Source organism: Erithacus rubecula, assembly GCF_903797595.1.
Source record: "Erithacus rubecula genome assembly, chromosome: 4".
Taxonomy (NCBI): domain Eukaryota; kingdom Metazoa; phylum Chordata; class Aves; order Passeriformes; family Muscicapidae; genus Erithacus; species Erithacus rubecula.
Genome location: NC_136686.1, coordinates 11,029,753 through 11,046,281, shown reverse-complemented (window position 1 = coordinate 11,046,281; position 16,529 = coordinate 11,029,753). Strand labels below are relative to the sequence as shown.

The window sequence follows — 16,529 nt, the reverse complement described above, 5'->3', positions numbered from 1 at the left end:
AGTCTTTTAAAATACTCCAAGCTCCTCAAGCAGTAGAGGTCTAGTCCACAGAATTTGCAAAATGTATGTGAGGAAATACAAGAGTACAGACCCAAGTAATAGCTGAACAATTCCACTTTGCAGTAGTGATCAGGCACATGAGCCTAATAACAGCAGATCTTTTTCTGTGATAGTGATTGAGCACATTTTAATTACATGACAAATAGTCAAGATTTCATTAGCATAGTCTTTAACATGAAAATTAAGCTCTAAATTAAATAGCCCCAGTTGTAAAATGGAAAAACTGGGCTTCAGGCTGTCCCTTCAAATTCACTTTTTACTCTACTGCATTATCAGCTGAAATTTGTACATTCTTAGGCCAAGTTCTGTGTTCTGCACAGCACTGATCTGTGCTATTTTCTTCTCCAGCTCCACACAAAAGTTTGTGTTTCTACTTAAATCCATGGAAAATGAAGTTGATTGTGACAATTCTGAAGGCTTAACTGGGGATAGCTGTGAGTTGTTAGTTCAAGAACTATGCAAGAGTTGCACTTGAGTGCCCTGCTGACAGCTTGACTTAGGGGCTACAGCTGAGTTTGTGCAGCTCCGTTTCATGCATTTGTGCTGCAGACTTTGGACGAGTCTTTGTGTTTTTTGAAATGGGTTTTGAAAAACTCTTAAATCAGCATGCCAATTTTAAGTTGATGATTCCTTAGCACTGGTGAATATTTTTTCATGAACGAATGTGTGAATATCAGTAAAAAGAAGTGCAGTAGAAAATAGTTTTTCTCCCACCCCCCCTTTAAAATTCTAAGTTTTCAGTAACTGAACCAGATGCTGGCTCAGTCCACAGTTATTATTAGAAATATAATAGCTATTAATCTTTTGGACCTCTTATTCTCCTATTTGCCCAATTGGTATTGAGTACTTGTCCAAAAAATACTTTGTTGCAGCTAGCAGTTTTGGTTGTGACCTTCTTATTAGCTATATAATAGTTACGGCTATGCAAAATAAAGGCTGTCAGCAAAGGGAAGACTAGGGAAGAGGTGGAGGGAGTATTGAAATTGCTTAGTTTTAATATTATTTTAGCTATTCTTTCTCTGTAGCTTCATCAGCTCAGAGGATATTCTGAGATTTAACTTGTAATTATTGTAGCCTAGACATGCTACTTTAAAAATTGATCATCTAGTTTGTGTGTACCTGTGCAGCATAAATATCACTGCTAGTGCTCCTGGGGATGTGATTTGAAGAGCTAAGTACTTTTACCTACTTTGTTTTTTTCCCATAATGCTAGTAGTATGAGTCTGGGTTGAAATTAAATGACTGACACCTGCTATGGACTGCTGTGGATGGTGCTTGGGAAAGCAAAAGGTGTGAATTTTGGCATTAGCACAGGGCCAAGGAAAATCATATTTTCCAGAGAAAGTATTAAGAAGAAAGAATGAGCCGTTAGCCAGTTTTGGATAGATCATTTTTTTAAAGAGACTCTTTTTTTGAGGCAGGTTGGTATCATAAATCCCTTGCAACATTTTAGTGAAGACAAAGAAGAACCAGTGGCCAGTTTGTCAACTTTCGGTTGTTTGTTGTTTTTTTTTGTATTCCAGAAAGAAGCCCCAAATGTGGTGTGAGAAAGGGAATGCAAAAAGGAAAGAACAAAGCTTAATAATTTATTACATAATATACTTCACTGTATTTTGACTGAAAAGGTCCTTATGTTAAAGTTGGGTGTGTCTTGTGCAGGGCCAGGATCTTCATGGGTCCCTTACAGCATAAGAGGTTCTGTGATTTTATGTCTACCATCCTTGTTAATCAAGAACTTAGAATTGGTTCTCAGCTTAGGCTTCTATTACACAAGAAGAGTTTGTTTGTGAAGTTGAGAAAAGTACTTTGCTACCTTGCATCAGACAAAGAAGTTCCCATTTGCTTTGTCAGATTGCATTTTTTAAAGAGAAATCAATATATTATTTGGGCACTTTTTTGACTATTTGGGCTTACAGACAGTGTTGTCATGAATAGAATAACAATTTTCAAGCTTGGACTTTGGCTTTTTGTTTGGGTGGTTAAACCATTGGATGAGTGTTTCATTGTTTGAATTGTGGTGTGTATAACTGGCCTAAGACTCCAGCCAGCTTGCCTTCAAACATGTGATTAAAAGTGTGCTGAACTGATGAGAAATTGTTCCCCTATGTTAGGTGAAAAACTACAGGACAATGGGCAATTATTTTGTGACAATTTGTATCTTTTAGCAAGCAGGACCAAAATCACAACATACATTAATCTATAAATAAAACTAGCACCATTTGGAATGAACATGGGTACTGTTTTTACAGCACCAGTAAGACATTCTTTTTCTTTTCCTTTAGGTTCCTGATTGTTACGGAACATTTGCTGAAATGTCCAGAGCTGGTAAAAGCCCTCTATGCTAAACTGAGCAATCAAGAAAGGTAACCCCAAAACCAGTGTGGCTTTTAGTATTTAGCATTCCATATAGAGTATCCTGTTCACATGATTGAAAAACTGTGTGGTTTCATAGTTGGCACAAAATCTCTAAATACATGTTTCTATGTCAGTAATGGTTTTAAATTGGTTGGTTAACATTACAGCTTAGCCACAACTGGCAGTGATTTATGTAGGGTTGCAGAATCCAGGTTGGCGCCATTACTCAGTAAAGAAATACTTCACACACAAAAAAAAGGACAGGATTTCATGCCTGGGTCTTGATTTCATAAAGGCACCACACCCTACAGAGTTTTACAGCTTGATTAGAAATGTCCTCAGCTCTTCATACTTCTGTTGTTGTGTCAAGAAATTAAGAGAAATTTAAGAAAAATGGAAGTGTGTCTCATACTGGTTAGCAGAACCTACAAAACATAGATAAGCAGATGCCTTTGATTACTTAATCTTTAATGTTTCCACTGTTGAAAAGCTTCAGCAAACATTCACCTTGAAGAAGCATTGATAGTTTTGCTTCAGGCGTTTGAGTAAATGTGTGCTGAATTGATGGGAAATATCCACTGCTATAATGGAAAAATGCTCATTGCTTTAATAGAGATTTGAGGAAGATTTTTAAAAGATATTTTGTTAAGACAGTCAAATTTGGGAAACACTTCTAGAATTCTACAGGTCCTCCAACTGCTAGAAGATTTTGTGGTCTCATTTATGTGTTTAATGTGTCTACATTGTTCCACATCCACCCAGGGAAGCTGCAAGTTCCTCTCTAGTTTTTGCAGGTGTAAGACAAAGCTAAATAAAACAGTGCCTTTGTATTTTTTTTTTAATGTTTTGTGTTGTTTCCATCATTACCACAGATGAGGGTTCAGGCACTAATTGCAGATTGTAAGAAAACTGAAAGGATATCAGACAAAGAAAGAATATGCAATAGATTTGAACTGTAAATAAAATATCATTATCATATAAGGATGGGATAGGAATGGTAAAGGAGGGAAATACTGCTTTCCTCCATAATTCAGGATGACCTGGTGGGAACAAATCTGAGCTGTGTGCTTAATGTACCGGGAACTAGGTGCTGTATAACTGTTTTAAGTGAATGAGCTAGATTTAATTCTTTTGGGGAATACAATGAATGGCAGTTTTCATTTTTTCTTAATGCCTTTGAGGATAGCCAGGGCTAGGTTAGGGTGTTCAGTTGTACTTAATGCAGTAGGTGTAACCAGGTTCTGGAAAGGTCTCAGCATACTACAGACGCTCATCGGATTCCTCACCTCAAAGGCTTTTGGTGTAGGCAATAATAGATGATAGATGATCACAGGTGAGATCACTAGTTAGAGCGTAACTCCTGAGTTCATTATCAATCCCAAGAGTTCTGCCAGTCAACTCCATTAAGTTTTTTAAAGACATAATCACAGTACAGTGTGTTACGAATTGGACACTGGTTAATTTACTGACAAATATATGGAAGTGCTGTGAAATAACTTTTTTGCATCCAAGCTGTAGAAGAATACCCTGCCTTGGTATCTTCCTAGGTAGTGTTAGTGTATTTAAGAATGCATTCTTTTGAGGGACATGAAGAGACAAATCCAATTAAGATAAAAACATTTTGACTGTCATGAGCTGGAGAAAAAAGTAGCCATAAACCCCAAGCATAGGGAATTCATTGTTTCAAAATGAGACAAGGAGTCTTCACTGCAAGCACTGTCGTATTGAGTGTCCGGTGGGCTGACCAAGTCCTATAAATGAAGAATGGACAGTTGTGGTATTGAGGTGTCTGGGAAAGGCAGCTGGAGCTCCTGAATATATGGTAGCCCTTAGTTGCAGTGTCCTCTGTCATGCACATTAAATACAGATAGTTTAAATGTATTTGCTGAAATGAAATTAGCTGTGCTGAGGAAGTTCGTGAATATGCCCATTAGTGGTGACTCCCAAAGCTGGCAGTTGCTTGGGATGCCCAGAGCGTGTGTGGGTATGTAACCTCAGTTATTTGCACTATTCAAAGTATTTCCTGCAGTTGAAATCCAGTGTATTTGTGTTACAGTGGCCATGGTGCCTGCCTCAAAGTAGTTCTTGTTCAAGTGGATCAGGAATTTGAATTTTCAATTAAAATGAAATTCCTGACTTCTGGACAACTTTAATTTCCTAACAAATTTAATGTGTTGCATGTCTGAGTGTGCAAATGGCCTGAAATAAATCCTGCGTTAATGAAGTCAGGTTTTTAGTAGTATTCCAGCCTGGAGAAGTGCATTGTGTTGTGACAATGCCTGGTGGTTCTCTGAAAGGGATTATTGTAGAAGGATATGGCCATTAAGCTAAATGAGTGTGGATTCTTGAATTCTTTACCAGATTTGAGATTTTCCTGCATGTGTGTGCAGGTATTTGGCAGAAGTATTCAGAAAAAGCTGGTTTGCATTCATCCAAGTTAGCCTTGAGCATAGACACTGTAAGTTCATGCCTTGCTTGTCTTAATTATATTATAAAATCTTCAAAAGTGAGCACATCTGTTGTTGTCCCTCCTGAGAAGGGGTTTTGCTTTAATTAGCAGCATGAAAAGGTGCAGCTGAATAGCTTCAGGTGTTTTTAAGATGCTCAAGTACTTACATCTCTAGGTTTGATTTTAATGTTGTCAGGTGAAGTGTCCTGAGTGAAGGATGCAGCCACTGGTGGAATTGCCTGCCAGGAAATGGGCACTCAAGTAAGCAGCACCACTTCTTGCTAAGGCTCAGCTACAAGGCTGCCATTGTAAGTGCTTGGGATGGTTTTGTCCTGGCAATGGTCACAGACAGAGTACCTGAAGGTAGCACTGAACTACAGTTGCTCACAAATTTGCCAGTTTTCATTGAATATGATACTTGCAAGTATCATTTGAAGATGAAAGAAGTGAAAGTTTTCAGGAAGGGCCTAATTTGTCTCATGGAGCCATTGCTGTCAGGGAAGTGTTCAGGAAGGAGAAGCCTAAGCCACAGAGGAAGAATGTCCCAAGTGTCTGGCCCTTGCTAAGATGTTATAAACAAAACACATTTAATGCAAACATTGTTTGGTGCTAAGAAAATATAATTTTACACTGCTAGTTTTAGGCTTAGTGAGGCAGTATTTTATTGTGTGGTAATGAACTTCCAGATTTAAATTGCGTTTGAATTCTGTGGTTTATTTTCAGGCTATAGGAGACAGAAGTTTGTTTTACTGATGACTGCAAATACCTTATACTGGCTGTTTTAAGTTTATGCCAGTTTAGCTTCAGGAAGAACTGGTTTAAATTTGGCTAGGGGAAAAAAAACAGCGAGAGATTCACAAAAGGTCTTCCTCAGTGGTGTCTGAAGAAAAGGAAGATGACATGGTATGGTTACTTTCAAACAAAAATATAATTGTAAATACAATACAGAGAATTAGATTTGAGATACTGAACTGAGTGTTAAAAAAATTCAGCTGGTACTAGCAGTTGTCATATTTGTTGTATTTAGCTGCAGGCAACAAGTAGGAAGAAATGCTGCCATTTGAATGGCTGAACAGTTGTGAGGCCATTTAAAAGAAATGGGCAAATTGCATTGTCTTGGAGAGCCAACTTGGAGAAATTGAGGTGAGTCTGGAAAGAAAACTGAGAGAAACAATAGAAAAAAGGAATGTAAGGGAACTTGCACCAGAACAAAGCACATTGCTCTCAGGAAGCTATTGGCTGAATGGCAAGACTTGCTTGAAATTCAGGGAAAGATGGCTATGTCCTGAATGACTGTGCCTGCAAGAAAACTCAGGAAAACAGTTTGACTTGAATGCCTAAAGAGACCAGAAAACTTCAAAAGAAATTACATTCAGGTGATGTTTTAACGAAGGACTGCAATTGTTGAAAAAGGCATCCATTCATACTGAAGGGGAGGAGTAGTGCAAAAGAATTTCCCTATTGGCAACCATTTTATCTGTTTAATGGGGTTTATAGAAGTGTGGGGACTCTCCAGCTTATTTACAAGAGGATTGCTACTCAGTTTTTAGCATTTATTATTTGGGTTATTGGTGTAAGAAGCACTGGCTAGAGTCATGTCAAGCAGAAGATAGTATTGGTTTTGGGTTTGCATGGCCTGGTTTTGATAGCAGGGGGTACAGGGGTGGCTGCTGTGAGAAGCTGCAGGAAGCTTCCTTCATGTCTGGCAGAGCCAATCCCTGGCAGCATCAAAGATTGACGTGCCACTGGTCAAGGCTGGGATAACTAGAAATGATAGTAATGCCTCTGGGATAAAGTATTTAAGAAGAAAGAAAGAACCGTTTGCACAGTTGTAATTGCAGCCAGAGAAGAGCAGGGTAAGAATATGTGAGAGGAACAGCTTTGCAGTCACCAAGGTTGGTGAAGAAGGAGATGTTCCAGACACTGGAGCTGGGATTCCACTGCAGCCTGTGGCACAGACCATGGGTAGGTGACCCATGGTAGGGTGACCCATGCTGCAGCAGTTTGCAGGAATCTCTTGCCTGTTGGGTGGACTCAGGCTGGAGAAGTTAATGAAGAACTGTCTCCCATGGGAGGGCCCTCAGGGTGCAGGAGGGTATTCCTTAGTATCAGGACAAACAGTGGGTGATGTACTGACCATAGCCCCCATTCCCTGTCTCCCTTCACCACTGGGCTAGGAGGTGAAGCTGGGAAGGAGAGGGGTGGGAGGAAGGTGTTTTAAACATTTTATGTTATTTCTCATTATTCTCCTCTGATTTTGTTAGTAATAAATTTAAGTTATATCTCCAATTTTTTTTTTGAGCCTGTTTTGCCCATTACAGTGTGTGATGGGTGATCTCTCATGGCTGTTACCTAAACCCATGAACCCTTTGTGAAGTTTTCTCTCCCCTGTCCAGCTAATGGGGAGAGGAGAGGGAAGGGAAGCGTGAGAGCAGCTTTGGTAGGTGTCTGGCATCTGGCCAGGGTCAACCGACTGTAGTCCTGGAGTAATTCCTTTGTTCATCAAGTCTGTGACAGCCTGTGTTCTTAGCTAAGCATATGCTTGAAAGACTGTAAACTTGGTGAAAACTGACCTATCAAGTCTAGCCCTGTGTTGGGGGCAAATGACAAATCTGCGGGCTTGGGTTTTGTATTGATTGCCAAATGGGAAAGCCTTTGCTCAGTGTGGGGTGTTGGGGAGCTGGGCTCTGGTCATTTGGAGATGGGCAGGGTGCACCTGGCTGTGACCTGCAGAGCAAAGAGACTGTGAACAGAGCCCCAGATAGAGGCTGCTCCAGCCTCCTGCCTGGAGTCTGCCCTTCACCAAAGGTGCTGACAGCTCTTGTGTGCTGCCATGCTGAAAAAGCTTTTTGTACTCCTTCAGATAATAGTTTACTTCAGCTGTATTAATGACTTTGATAATTGAGTTGAGCAAGGACTAAGTAGCTGTTTTGTGATTAATAGAAGTGGGGTTTTGGAGGTCAATAAAGCAGTGACCGAGCTTTTTCCACAGAAAAAGACATTTCTCTTCCTCTTCTGACAGCCTGCTTGGTAAATTTAAAAGAAAAAACATTTGAGCTATTCCACATGTTTAAATGTCAGTCCTTCCATCTGAATTTCAAATATTTCACTGAACGAAAAGCCTGAGCTGGCAGTTCTGTTTGAATTCATTCAATATACAGTGTTCTTTCATTTTAAGAGAATAACAGTGAGGTTTCATCAATCCCTGTGCACTGGACTGGAGCAGGGACCAATAGGAGGGCCTCTGCTATGTCTGAGTCCTACTTCCACAAAATCCTTCCAGTTAGCCCTGACAGCATGAAAGGACATTGGAAATAAAATTACATTAAAGCTGTTAAAAAACCCAACTCAAGTAGATTTCATTATGTATCTAGTTACTTGCCAGCTTAATACATTGAACTTGGATTTGCTTTGTCCATCTAGTAACAATTATAAAATTACTATAAAGAACAGAGTGTGCATATCAATTTTTATTTTCCCTGTTTGGGCTCAGAATAGGTTTGGGATTGTGAAGGAGAATTAGTGAAGGACTGTGGTCAAGGCAAAGGCTGTGAAAACCTGTATTTTTTAAGCAGAAGTCAAATAGTCTCTGCAGCCTTTAAGAGCTGGTTTGCTGGAAATTTTAGATATAGGGAATATGCAATCTCAATAATGTTTTGTTAGGACATAAGAAGTTATAAATTGAAATAGACTTGAGAAAAATGTTGACTTTCTTGCCAGATTGTCCTAATTGAATGATGAATTAAATTAATTCTGTATAGCAAAAAACTCAGCAGACAGAAACTGATTGCCAGTATTCATGAGGCTTGTTAATTTTTAAAAATCCTTTCTGTTACTAGCGTGATAGTTGTTTTTATTTTTTAGCTACTGCTTATTCCACCGATAATTCTATGTGGTTCAGTGAATTTGAGTAACGAATTGTCTTCTGTCTCCAGAATAACTTTGCTAGAGCTGATGATGGTGAAAGTAAGTGACAAGAACTCAGTTAGCAGTGAAGAAATGAATGTGTTTGTCAGACATGCTGACTTCCTTGCAGTCTGTTTCCAAGACAAATGTGGAGCTGTGCTCAAGTTAACTGCTGCAGCAGACGCAGAAGATGAGGTATGACTCATAAGTATTTGAATTTGATGTGATAAATCATTGCCACTGTTTCCCAGGAGGCATAAATAACAGTATATTTTCCAGTTTATGTTGAGAAAGAGGTGGCAGGGCCCACACTAGAGTCTGTAGGACAGCAGCCAAGTTTCACTTTTAATTTGCGGATGGCAGAGGATATGGTACTTCCAAATAAGTCTACCCCATTGTTAAATATTTCAAAATCTAAAAGATGTTCAAGGTGTCACATCTTTGGGTATTTTATTATCCTACTAAGGATCACTTCTATAATTATTTGAGTTGTGAGTTGTAATTCCTTCAAATTTAAAAGGATATGTAGTGACAGGACAAGGGGGAATGGGTTCACATTGACGGGGAGTAAAGATAGTTTAGATGTTAGGAAGAAATTCTCCTCTGTGAAGTTGGTGAGGTCCTGGCACAGAGAAGCTGTGGCTGCCCCAACCCTGGAAATGTCTAAGGCCAGGCTGGATGGGACTTGGGATAGTGGAAAGGTGTCCCTGCCCAAGGCAGGAGGTTGGACAGGATGGGCTTTAAGGTCCCTTCCAACTCAGACCAGGACCTGAGGTGAGCTCAGTTGGTCAGAGCATGGTGCTGGTAGCACCAAGGTTGTGGGTTTAATCCCCATATGGGCCATTAACCTAAGAGCTGGACTTGATTCTTGTGGCTCAGAATATTTTGTGATTCTATGATGATCCTATGATTCAAATACAAAGCAAATTAAAATACTTATTCTATTCGTAGATGGGAAGCATTAATATAAATGTAATCAGAATAATTTTATTGTTAATATAAAACTAATGTGCATTAGTTTCACTTCTAGAAACTCTAGAGAAGAAGCATCATAAATAATTTATTATCAAAATAAAAAAAACATTTATCTTAAATGCTTTTATATGATAATATTAAAAAAGTATTGTACTTGCTTGGGTTTTTTTGTTTGAATAGGCACAAGAATTCTAAAAGTAGGTTGAGACGTGTTTTGAAAAAATACCATAAATCACTTTATGGGGAGGTGGTAGTTGCATATGTTAAAAAACCAAAACACAAACCAACAAGCACACAGTCTCTTCTTATCTGTCCAAGAAACACAGTCTCCCCCCTACTCCAACTGTTTAGTCTAAGTTATGTCAGATAACTTAATTGACTGCTTCTGGAAAAGGTACCAACTTGGCAGTAAGAGGACATACATTGAGACAATTCCATCTTTACTTTTTTTCCCCACCTTTCTTTTATGTTTTTTTGTCCTTTATGGTTACTTTCCAAACCACTTTCTGTGGTTTCAGTTAATGGAAAAAAACCCCTATTTGTTTGCACCCACCATTAGGAGATCTCTGTCTAACCAGAAGGTGCTGGGACAACAGTATTGTGAATATTACTCCATAACTTGCCCTGCTTGATGCTGAGTTCTTATTGTTCTCTCATATGAACAAGATATATGATAATTTGAGTATCATTGTTTGGTGGGAAAGTGGGGCGCACTGAATGAACAGAATATATAAGTCCTAATAGGTGAATAAATATAGGGCAGTATGTATGCATGCATATCTGTGTATACATTTGTTCACAACATATGCTTGCCATGGGAAAAGAGAAATGCCAGTCTAAATTCATAAAATTGTTTCTTACGAGAAATTATAAAGAATTGCACCAATTTCTCCTCATTTGTATAAGTATTTTTAAATTTTGTGCAGCAGTTGTATTTAACTGCAAAAAATGTAGTTGTGCATGTAGAGTCTGTTATTAAAAAGGCTTTAGGCAACATCTGTGATACTCAGCTTGGCTTTTCCTGGCCTTTTCTGTGGCCCACAAGCCAAGTGCCTTGCTCAGGTCATGTCCGTAGTAGTAAGCTGCCTTAGACTCCAAAATTCTGAGGCCACATTTGAAAACTTTTGGGAGCAGTCCTTGGACTGGCCTGACTCCCAGAATGTTGTCTGGGTGTCCCATCCACTGTTTAATTTGTTATATGTAGACGCTGCTCGGTTTTCTTAAGGAGCATCAGGTCTTGTAGCTTGCATCTTAAACCCATGAGAATCTAATCATATGCTTTGCAGTGCTTAAACCAATGTTTAAAATAGCTTTTCCATTCGAAGCCTGACTTGGGCATGGACTAACTTTCAACCATACTTGCAAAATAAAACCCTTCCCTAGACTTAGTTCATCTCTTTATAAGGAACATCTTTTCTGCATCTTGCTCTAAATATGTTTATTCTAAAAGTCTTCAGTTATTTCCTTATTTGCTTTTCAGATTATATCCATATCAAGATGTCTGTCAGAGTTCAAACTGTTTTGGGTTTTGAGCTTCAAAAGGAAGTATTTTTCTTTACTGCCGTTCTTTTGTACAGGTGGAGGGCAAAAAAAAAAAAAAAACAACCCAATTTGCAAAGTCAGCAGCAGGGAAGGAACAATTTTTTGAACTTAGCAAGTTTCAAATATACATGAAAAATTGGGAGTTCTTTTATATTTTAAATAATCTGTTCATCTTAAAAATTGTAAAAAGCTGGTTACTGTCTCTGAAATACAGTTTGGGTATTAATACTTTGCAATATGATAATGGCTGATGTATTAAGAGTCTGTCTTTGTGCTGATGAAAGCAGTTTATTGAATAATTTAGGGGAAGACTTGCGCTTTCCTATGCCTGTATGGGTCAAAAAAAAAAATACAGCTTTATAACCTGGACCCTATAGTAATTTGGTGTTTTCAAGGAGCAACGAATAAATATAATTGTACTATTCAATTACAGAACACTGTTATTGATTATTTGAATACAATTGTGTTGCTTATATGGATCCAAAATATTATACTGTTGGCAAGTAAACCATTTTTTTTTTTTCTGGACCAGACAAGGCAGGAATAGTTACTGTGACCAATGTCTGAGTCTTTTCATGGCTACTCGCAGTTTATGTAACACACCTGGAGTGGGATCAGCTTGGCTCTTTAGCAATATGTGGCATTCCAAATTCTGTCATGTGCCCTTAAGGTATTTTCTGTAAGTGCTGGATTGTCATTATATGCAGGACCAACATATTCCGTGAGAAAAAAATAGTTCAGTGGCTGAATAAATAATATGCAAATGAAACTGTGTCTCGTACCTCACCAAAATGCTGCATCGCTGATCAGAATTTTATTTACCCAAGAATAATGTAAATTCTCACAGCCAGAGTTTGTTTGACCACAGAACTTTACAGAATTCCTGCGGATAACAAATTGGTGTCTTGCAGGCGGTGTTTGTGTCTTTAAAGTGGAACTCTCTGACTGAATAAACTCAAAGAAAACATTTATACAGAAATAATTTTCTCAGCTAGTAATTTTCTGTATTTCTGCTTTTGGGAGCTACTGTGTTTTTGTTAAAATTTTATCCCTTATGGCTCTATTTTGGTTTCCCCATGATTTTTCAGGCAGATATAACACTAACTGTAGAAAAGAAATGGCAATCTAATACGTTATTGTTATTTTATAAAGTTGCCATAATTTTATAAAAATTTATCCTTGGCAGTTTGGAAAACCTGCACAGAACCTGAGGAGCTGAGAGTTCCTGTCTCCTATTTACATTTCTGGGTTTATTCTTTTATGATAGCCTTCATAAGCCATTTTCAGAAATGCAGTTTTCATTCCAGGAAGCACTGGTGACAATTCGTCTTCTCGATGTTCTTTGTGAAATGACCTCAAACAACAGCCAGCTGGAACATTTGCAGTCATTCCCTGGTTTGCTTGAAACAGCTGTAGGTGAGTGAACAGCCATTAGGCTTAACTGTTGGTGCTCTGTGATTGAAAACATGTCTTTCCCAACTGATGGTAATTATAATTCTGACCCTTGAATAAGATAAATAAACAGGAGATGTTAATCTGCATTTTCAAATATTTGATTTGTTCCTGGAAATTTTCTGCTTCTTCACTTTGTCTGTTAGCCTGTGTTGTGCAACAGAGCCTCGATTCAAGTAGCAGCAATGCTCTTTTCCTACAGAAAATTATGGAAGGGACAGCTTCTTCCTATGTTCTATCACTGGCTGAATGAGTAGAAGAGTTTCTACAAGAAGTAGAAAAGGGACTTTTCCTTCATGCCTGTTCCCTTCTGTTTCCCAAACTTTTGAAATTTATGTGCAGTTTGAATGTTATTAACCAAATCCAGTGACTTTTAAAGGTCAGCTTTAAAGAAGCTAAGAAAGAGCAAGGGAAGGACTGTACACCAAGAAAATGTGTTAAGATGTTCCAGAGATGCTCCAGAGAGGACAGAGGGTGATACATACCATGACCTTTTTTTTTTTTACCTCTTAGCACTTTGAGACTGAGGTATGATACCTTTTTATGAGAAAATTGTAAAAGTTTGTATATTTTTAAGACCAATAGGTAAGAATTAAAAAATAAAATGGCTGTAACAGCTGTTAACTGTGGCTCTTTTGAGATGTTTGGAGGGTCCTTATTGAAAAAAGCCCAGACAAACAAATAAAGAAAATACCTCCAGCAAAAACAAAAGAAAAACTTAAATAGCAACCAGAACTGTGGTTTTGGTGGTGGGTTCTTAGATACATGGTTTACAGTAAGATGACTAACAGTAGGATTTATTTTGTGCATGTGTGTGTGTTAAGGAAACTTAAAGTTGATTGGAGGGATGGAGCAACTCTGCTTTGAGGAGAGGCTGAGACAATTGGGATTGTTGAGCCTGGAGAAGGTTCAGGGAGACCTAGTTGTGGCATTTCAGTACCTGAAGGGAGTCTACAGGAGAGATGGAAGGATACTACTGACAAGGGCCTGTTGTGACAGAACAAAGGGAATGGCTTCAGACTGTTAGAGAGTAGGGTTAGATTGTGAGAGGGTGATGAGGCACAGGGTGCCCAGAGAAGCTGTGGCTGCCCTATCCCTGGAAGTGTCCAAGGCCAGGTTGGACAGGGCTTGGAGCAGCCTGCGATAGTGGAAGGTGTCCCTGCCCATAGCAGATGAGATAAGGTGGTCTTTAAAGACCCTTTTAACCCAACTATTCTGTAATTCTGTGTACTTGAAATTTCTCGTCATGCTACAGTGCCAGGAACAGGCTGAAGAAGAGAGGAAAAAGTGATTCTTGCGGTTAGTATGTATTGCTGTAACAAATCCAAACTACAGGAAGTTTTCTAAAAATCTTGGTTTTAGCAATATATTAATGGTGCCAGAATTCTCAACAGACTACAAGTTCTGACTCTTTAGGTGGAGATTGATAGCAGCAGCCTTCATGTGTGAACTGTGTAAGAGTGTAAATAGTACACAAAAATGATTTCTGACATTGGGCTGGTCTTTTATGGATGGTTATATTAGCCCAAATCACACAATGAGTAAACTTTCAAAGTTCTCTGACATGATGTTGAATATCAGAAATTATGTTGCTTAGCATTGAACTCAACAATTAATAATAAAACTCTGTGCCAAGAGAGACTAATTTTCTAATGGTAATGTATTAAAATGTTTTCTCTAGATACCCTGAGATTAACTCACCTTGCTGGGAAACAGGCTGTAAATATTTTCACTGCCACACATGCTGTGACAGGGCAGGAAGAAATTTCACATCCAGCTGTGGGTTTCAAATCTCATCTCATTCGTTTGATTGGAAATCTGTGTTACAAGAATAAGGAAAACCAAGACAAGGTGAGCTTATAAATTTTCTGGCAGAACTTTGATGTGTAAGCAGATGCCTGACTACAAGGTAACTGAAATATATTGTTAGTCTAGAAATTGATTTGTGAATTGTCAATTGATTGTATAAAGCAGACATTATTTAAGCATCTATGAATTACTATCACAATTATGCTGACTTATTACCAACAATGTAATCTTTGCCTACCTACCTTTTATTTCAGCTCTGTAGAATACAAGCCAGTTCCTAATTCCTTTGTGGTTTTCACTTTTGCACTTTCTTTGAAAAGTTTCAAACTAAATTTCCACTTCACTTTGAAGGGAAGTGGGTGTGCATTGTTGCATGAACTTAATTTGAAATCTTTGAGTTAGTCTAATGCTTCTTCTTCCTTTTTCATGTCACTTTAAAAATGCAGGTCTGCCTTTATCAAATCGCTTGAAACCCTTTATCTTGTAATTCCTATATAAAAAAGCAGTTTTGTTTCCATAGTGGGGAAAAAGAGGAAACAGCAGCAAGCTTTAAATATTAAGCTTTTTTTTTTTTTTTCTTTTTTTAAGTGATAAAAGATGTGGCTTTTCTCCAGGATTTGTAAGACTATCTTGGTTTCAGCAAGAAATGCATTTCCAAAAGTGTTATTCTCTGACAAATTCTTCTAATATGATTCTCTGGATGGATAATATGGGAATGGTCTTCCACTTCCCTGTTCATATTAGGAGTATGTAATCAAAGTTTTTAATACGTCTGAAAATTATTAGTACTGTTAATCACTCTTGCTTAGTGTCTCTGACCCATTATGATGTAATATGTGTTTGTGGAAGTGAAATACATTTTTGTGGAATAACTAATGATAGTGGAGGGGAGAAGGTTGCTTTCCTTTTGAAACAGTTTATTTGCAGCTTATTGTCCTTTTTACTGGGATTTTCAAAGGCCCCTGGAGTAATTAAGCATGCAGGCTTAATGTTTTTATGGAAGTTGGGTATTAAATTGCTATAAACTGCCTGAAAATATTGCCTTATGCTGTCTAAAACAATTATTTAGATGCTGGTGTGTGTTATCATGGTACATTATTGAAGTGCCATTGAAACTTCAGAAATGCCAATTGTATCATATCCTGTCTGTACTTTCAGTTTATTTAATATATTTAAATCGGTTCAAATACATGCACTTGCCATTTGTAAGGCAGTTTTCATACATAAACACATGCTTGTGAGGAACTGGGCAAGCAGCTGCTGTCATTGCACAGATAAGAAGAGTTTTAAGGTAAGAGTTAGTTGCTCGAAGTGGTGCAGGGCTCAGACTGAGAACTGAATTCCTGCTGCTCTTCAGACTTGTATCTCACAATATAGGTCTGATTTTGTATCCATTACTGTGTTTACACCCAGTTTAACCCAGAGTTTGCTGTCTATATTAAATCAGAAGCAATGTAAAAAGGGTAAATTGTGGGGTTTATGTAACAAGCCAAGTGACCAGTGCATGTGAGTGACCTTGGGACTTTACCAGTGGCTGTTGCTGTGCTGTGGCTTACAGTGGGAGCTGTGGGTGTGGGCTGGGGAAGCAGCTTTCTCTCGGGATAGCCTGGATAGGTGCCTTGCAGGAGAGGGCTGCATGGCAGTAAAAGCCTGGAAACAGCTTTACCAGAGGCTCTCCAACTGCACTCTTAGAATTCAGGCTCTTGAATGAACTGAGATTTTCATACTTGTTTTCTCTAGTATTTTTTCCATAATTTCTAGTTCCAATAGAACTCTTTCCCCAGTAACAATGCTAATGAATTAGTAAAGAGAGTAATAGCCCACTGCTAATAATAAATATTAAAGAACTATATCCTCTATATTTATAATAAGGGCTATGGATATGGGGGAGAATATGTAATTGGAGAAGATTTCATGGAGACATCATAGCAGACTGCAGGGAAGTCAGGGAGGAACTCTTTATCAGGAACCATAGTGACAG

General features: G+C 38.3%; 1 protein-coding gene across 1 annotated transcript in view; it reads left to right on the top strand.

The window, feature by feature from the left end:
- The window catches only part of ATXN10 (ataxin 10), a gene marked incomplete at its 5' end in the record, with an annotated part of 91,732 nt that overhangs the window by 35,293 nt on the left and 39,910 nt on the right, over positions 1-16,529 (top strand). The window contains 4 exons of the mRNA XM_079303104.1: positions 2,343-2,423; positions 8,800-8,965; positions 12,595-12,703; positions 14,421-14,590. Of these exons, the coding sequence (XP_079159230.1) occupies positions 2,343-2,423; positions 8,800-8,965; positions 12,595-12,703; positions 14,421-14,590 (526 nt within the window). The remainder of the gene's footprint in view (positions 1-2,342; positions 2,424-8,799; positions 8,966-12,594; positions 12,704-14,420; positions 14,591-16,529) is intronic.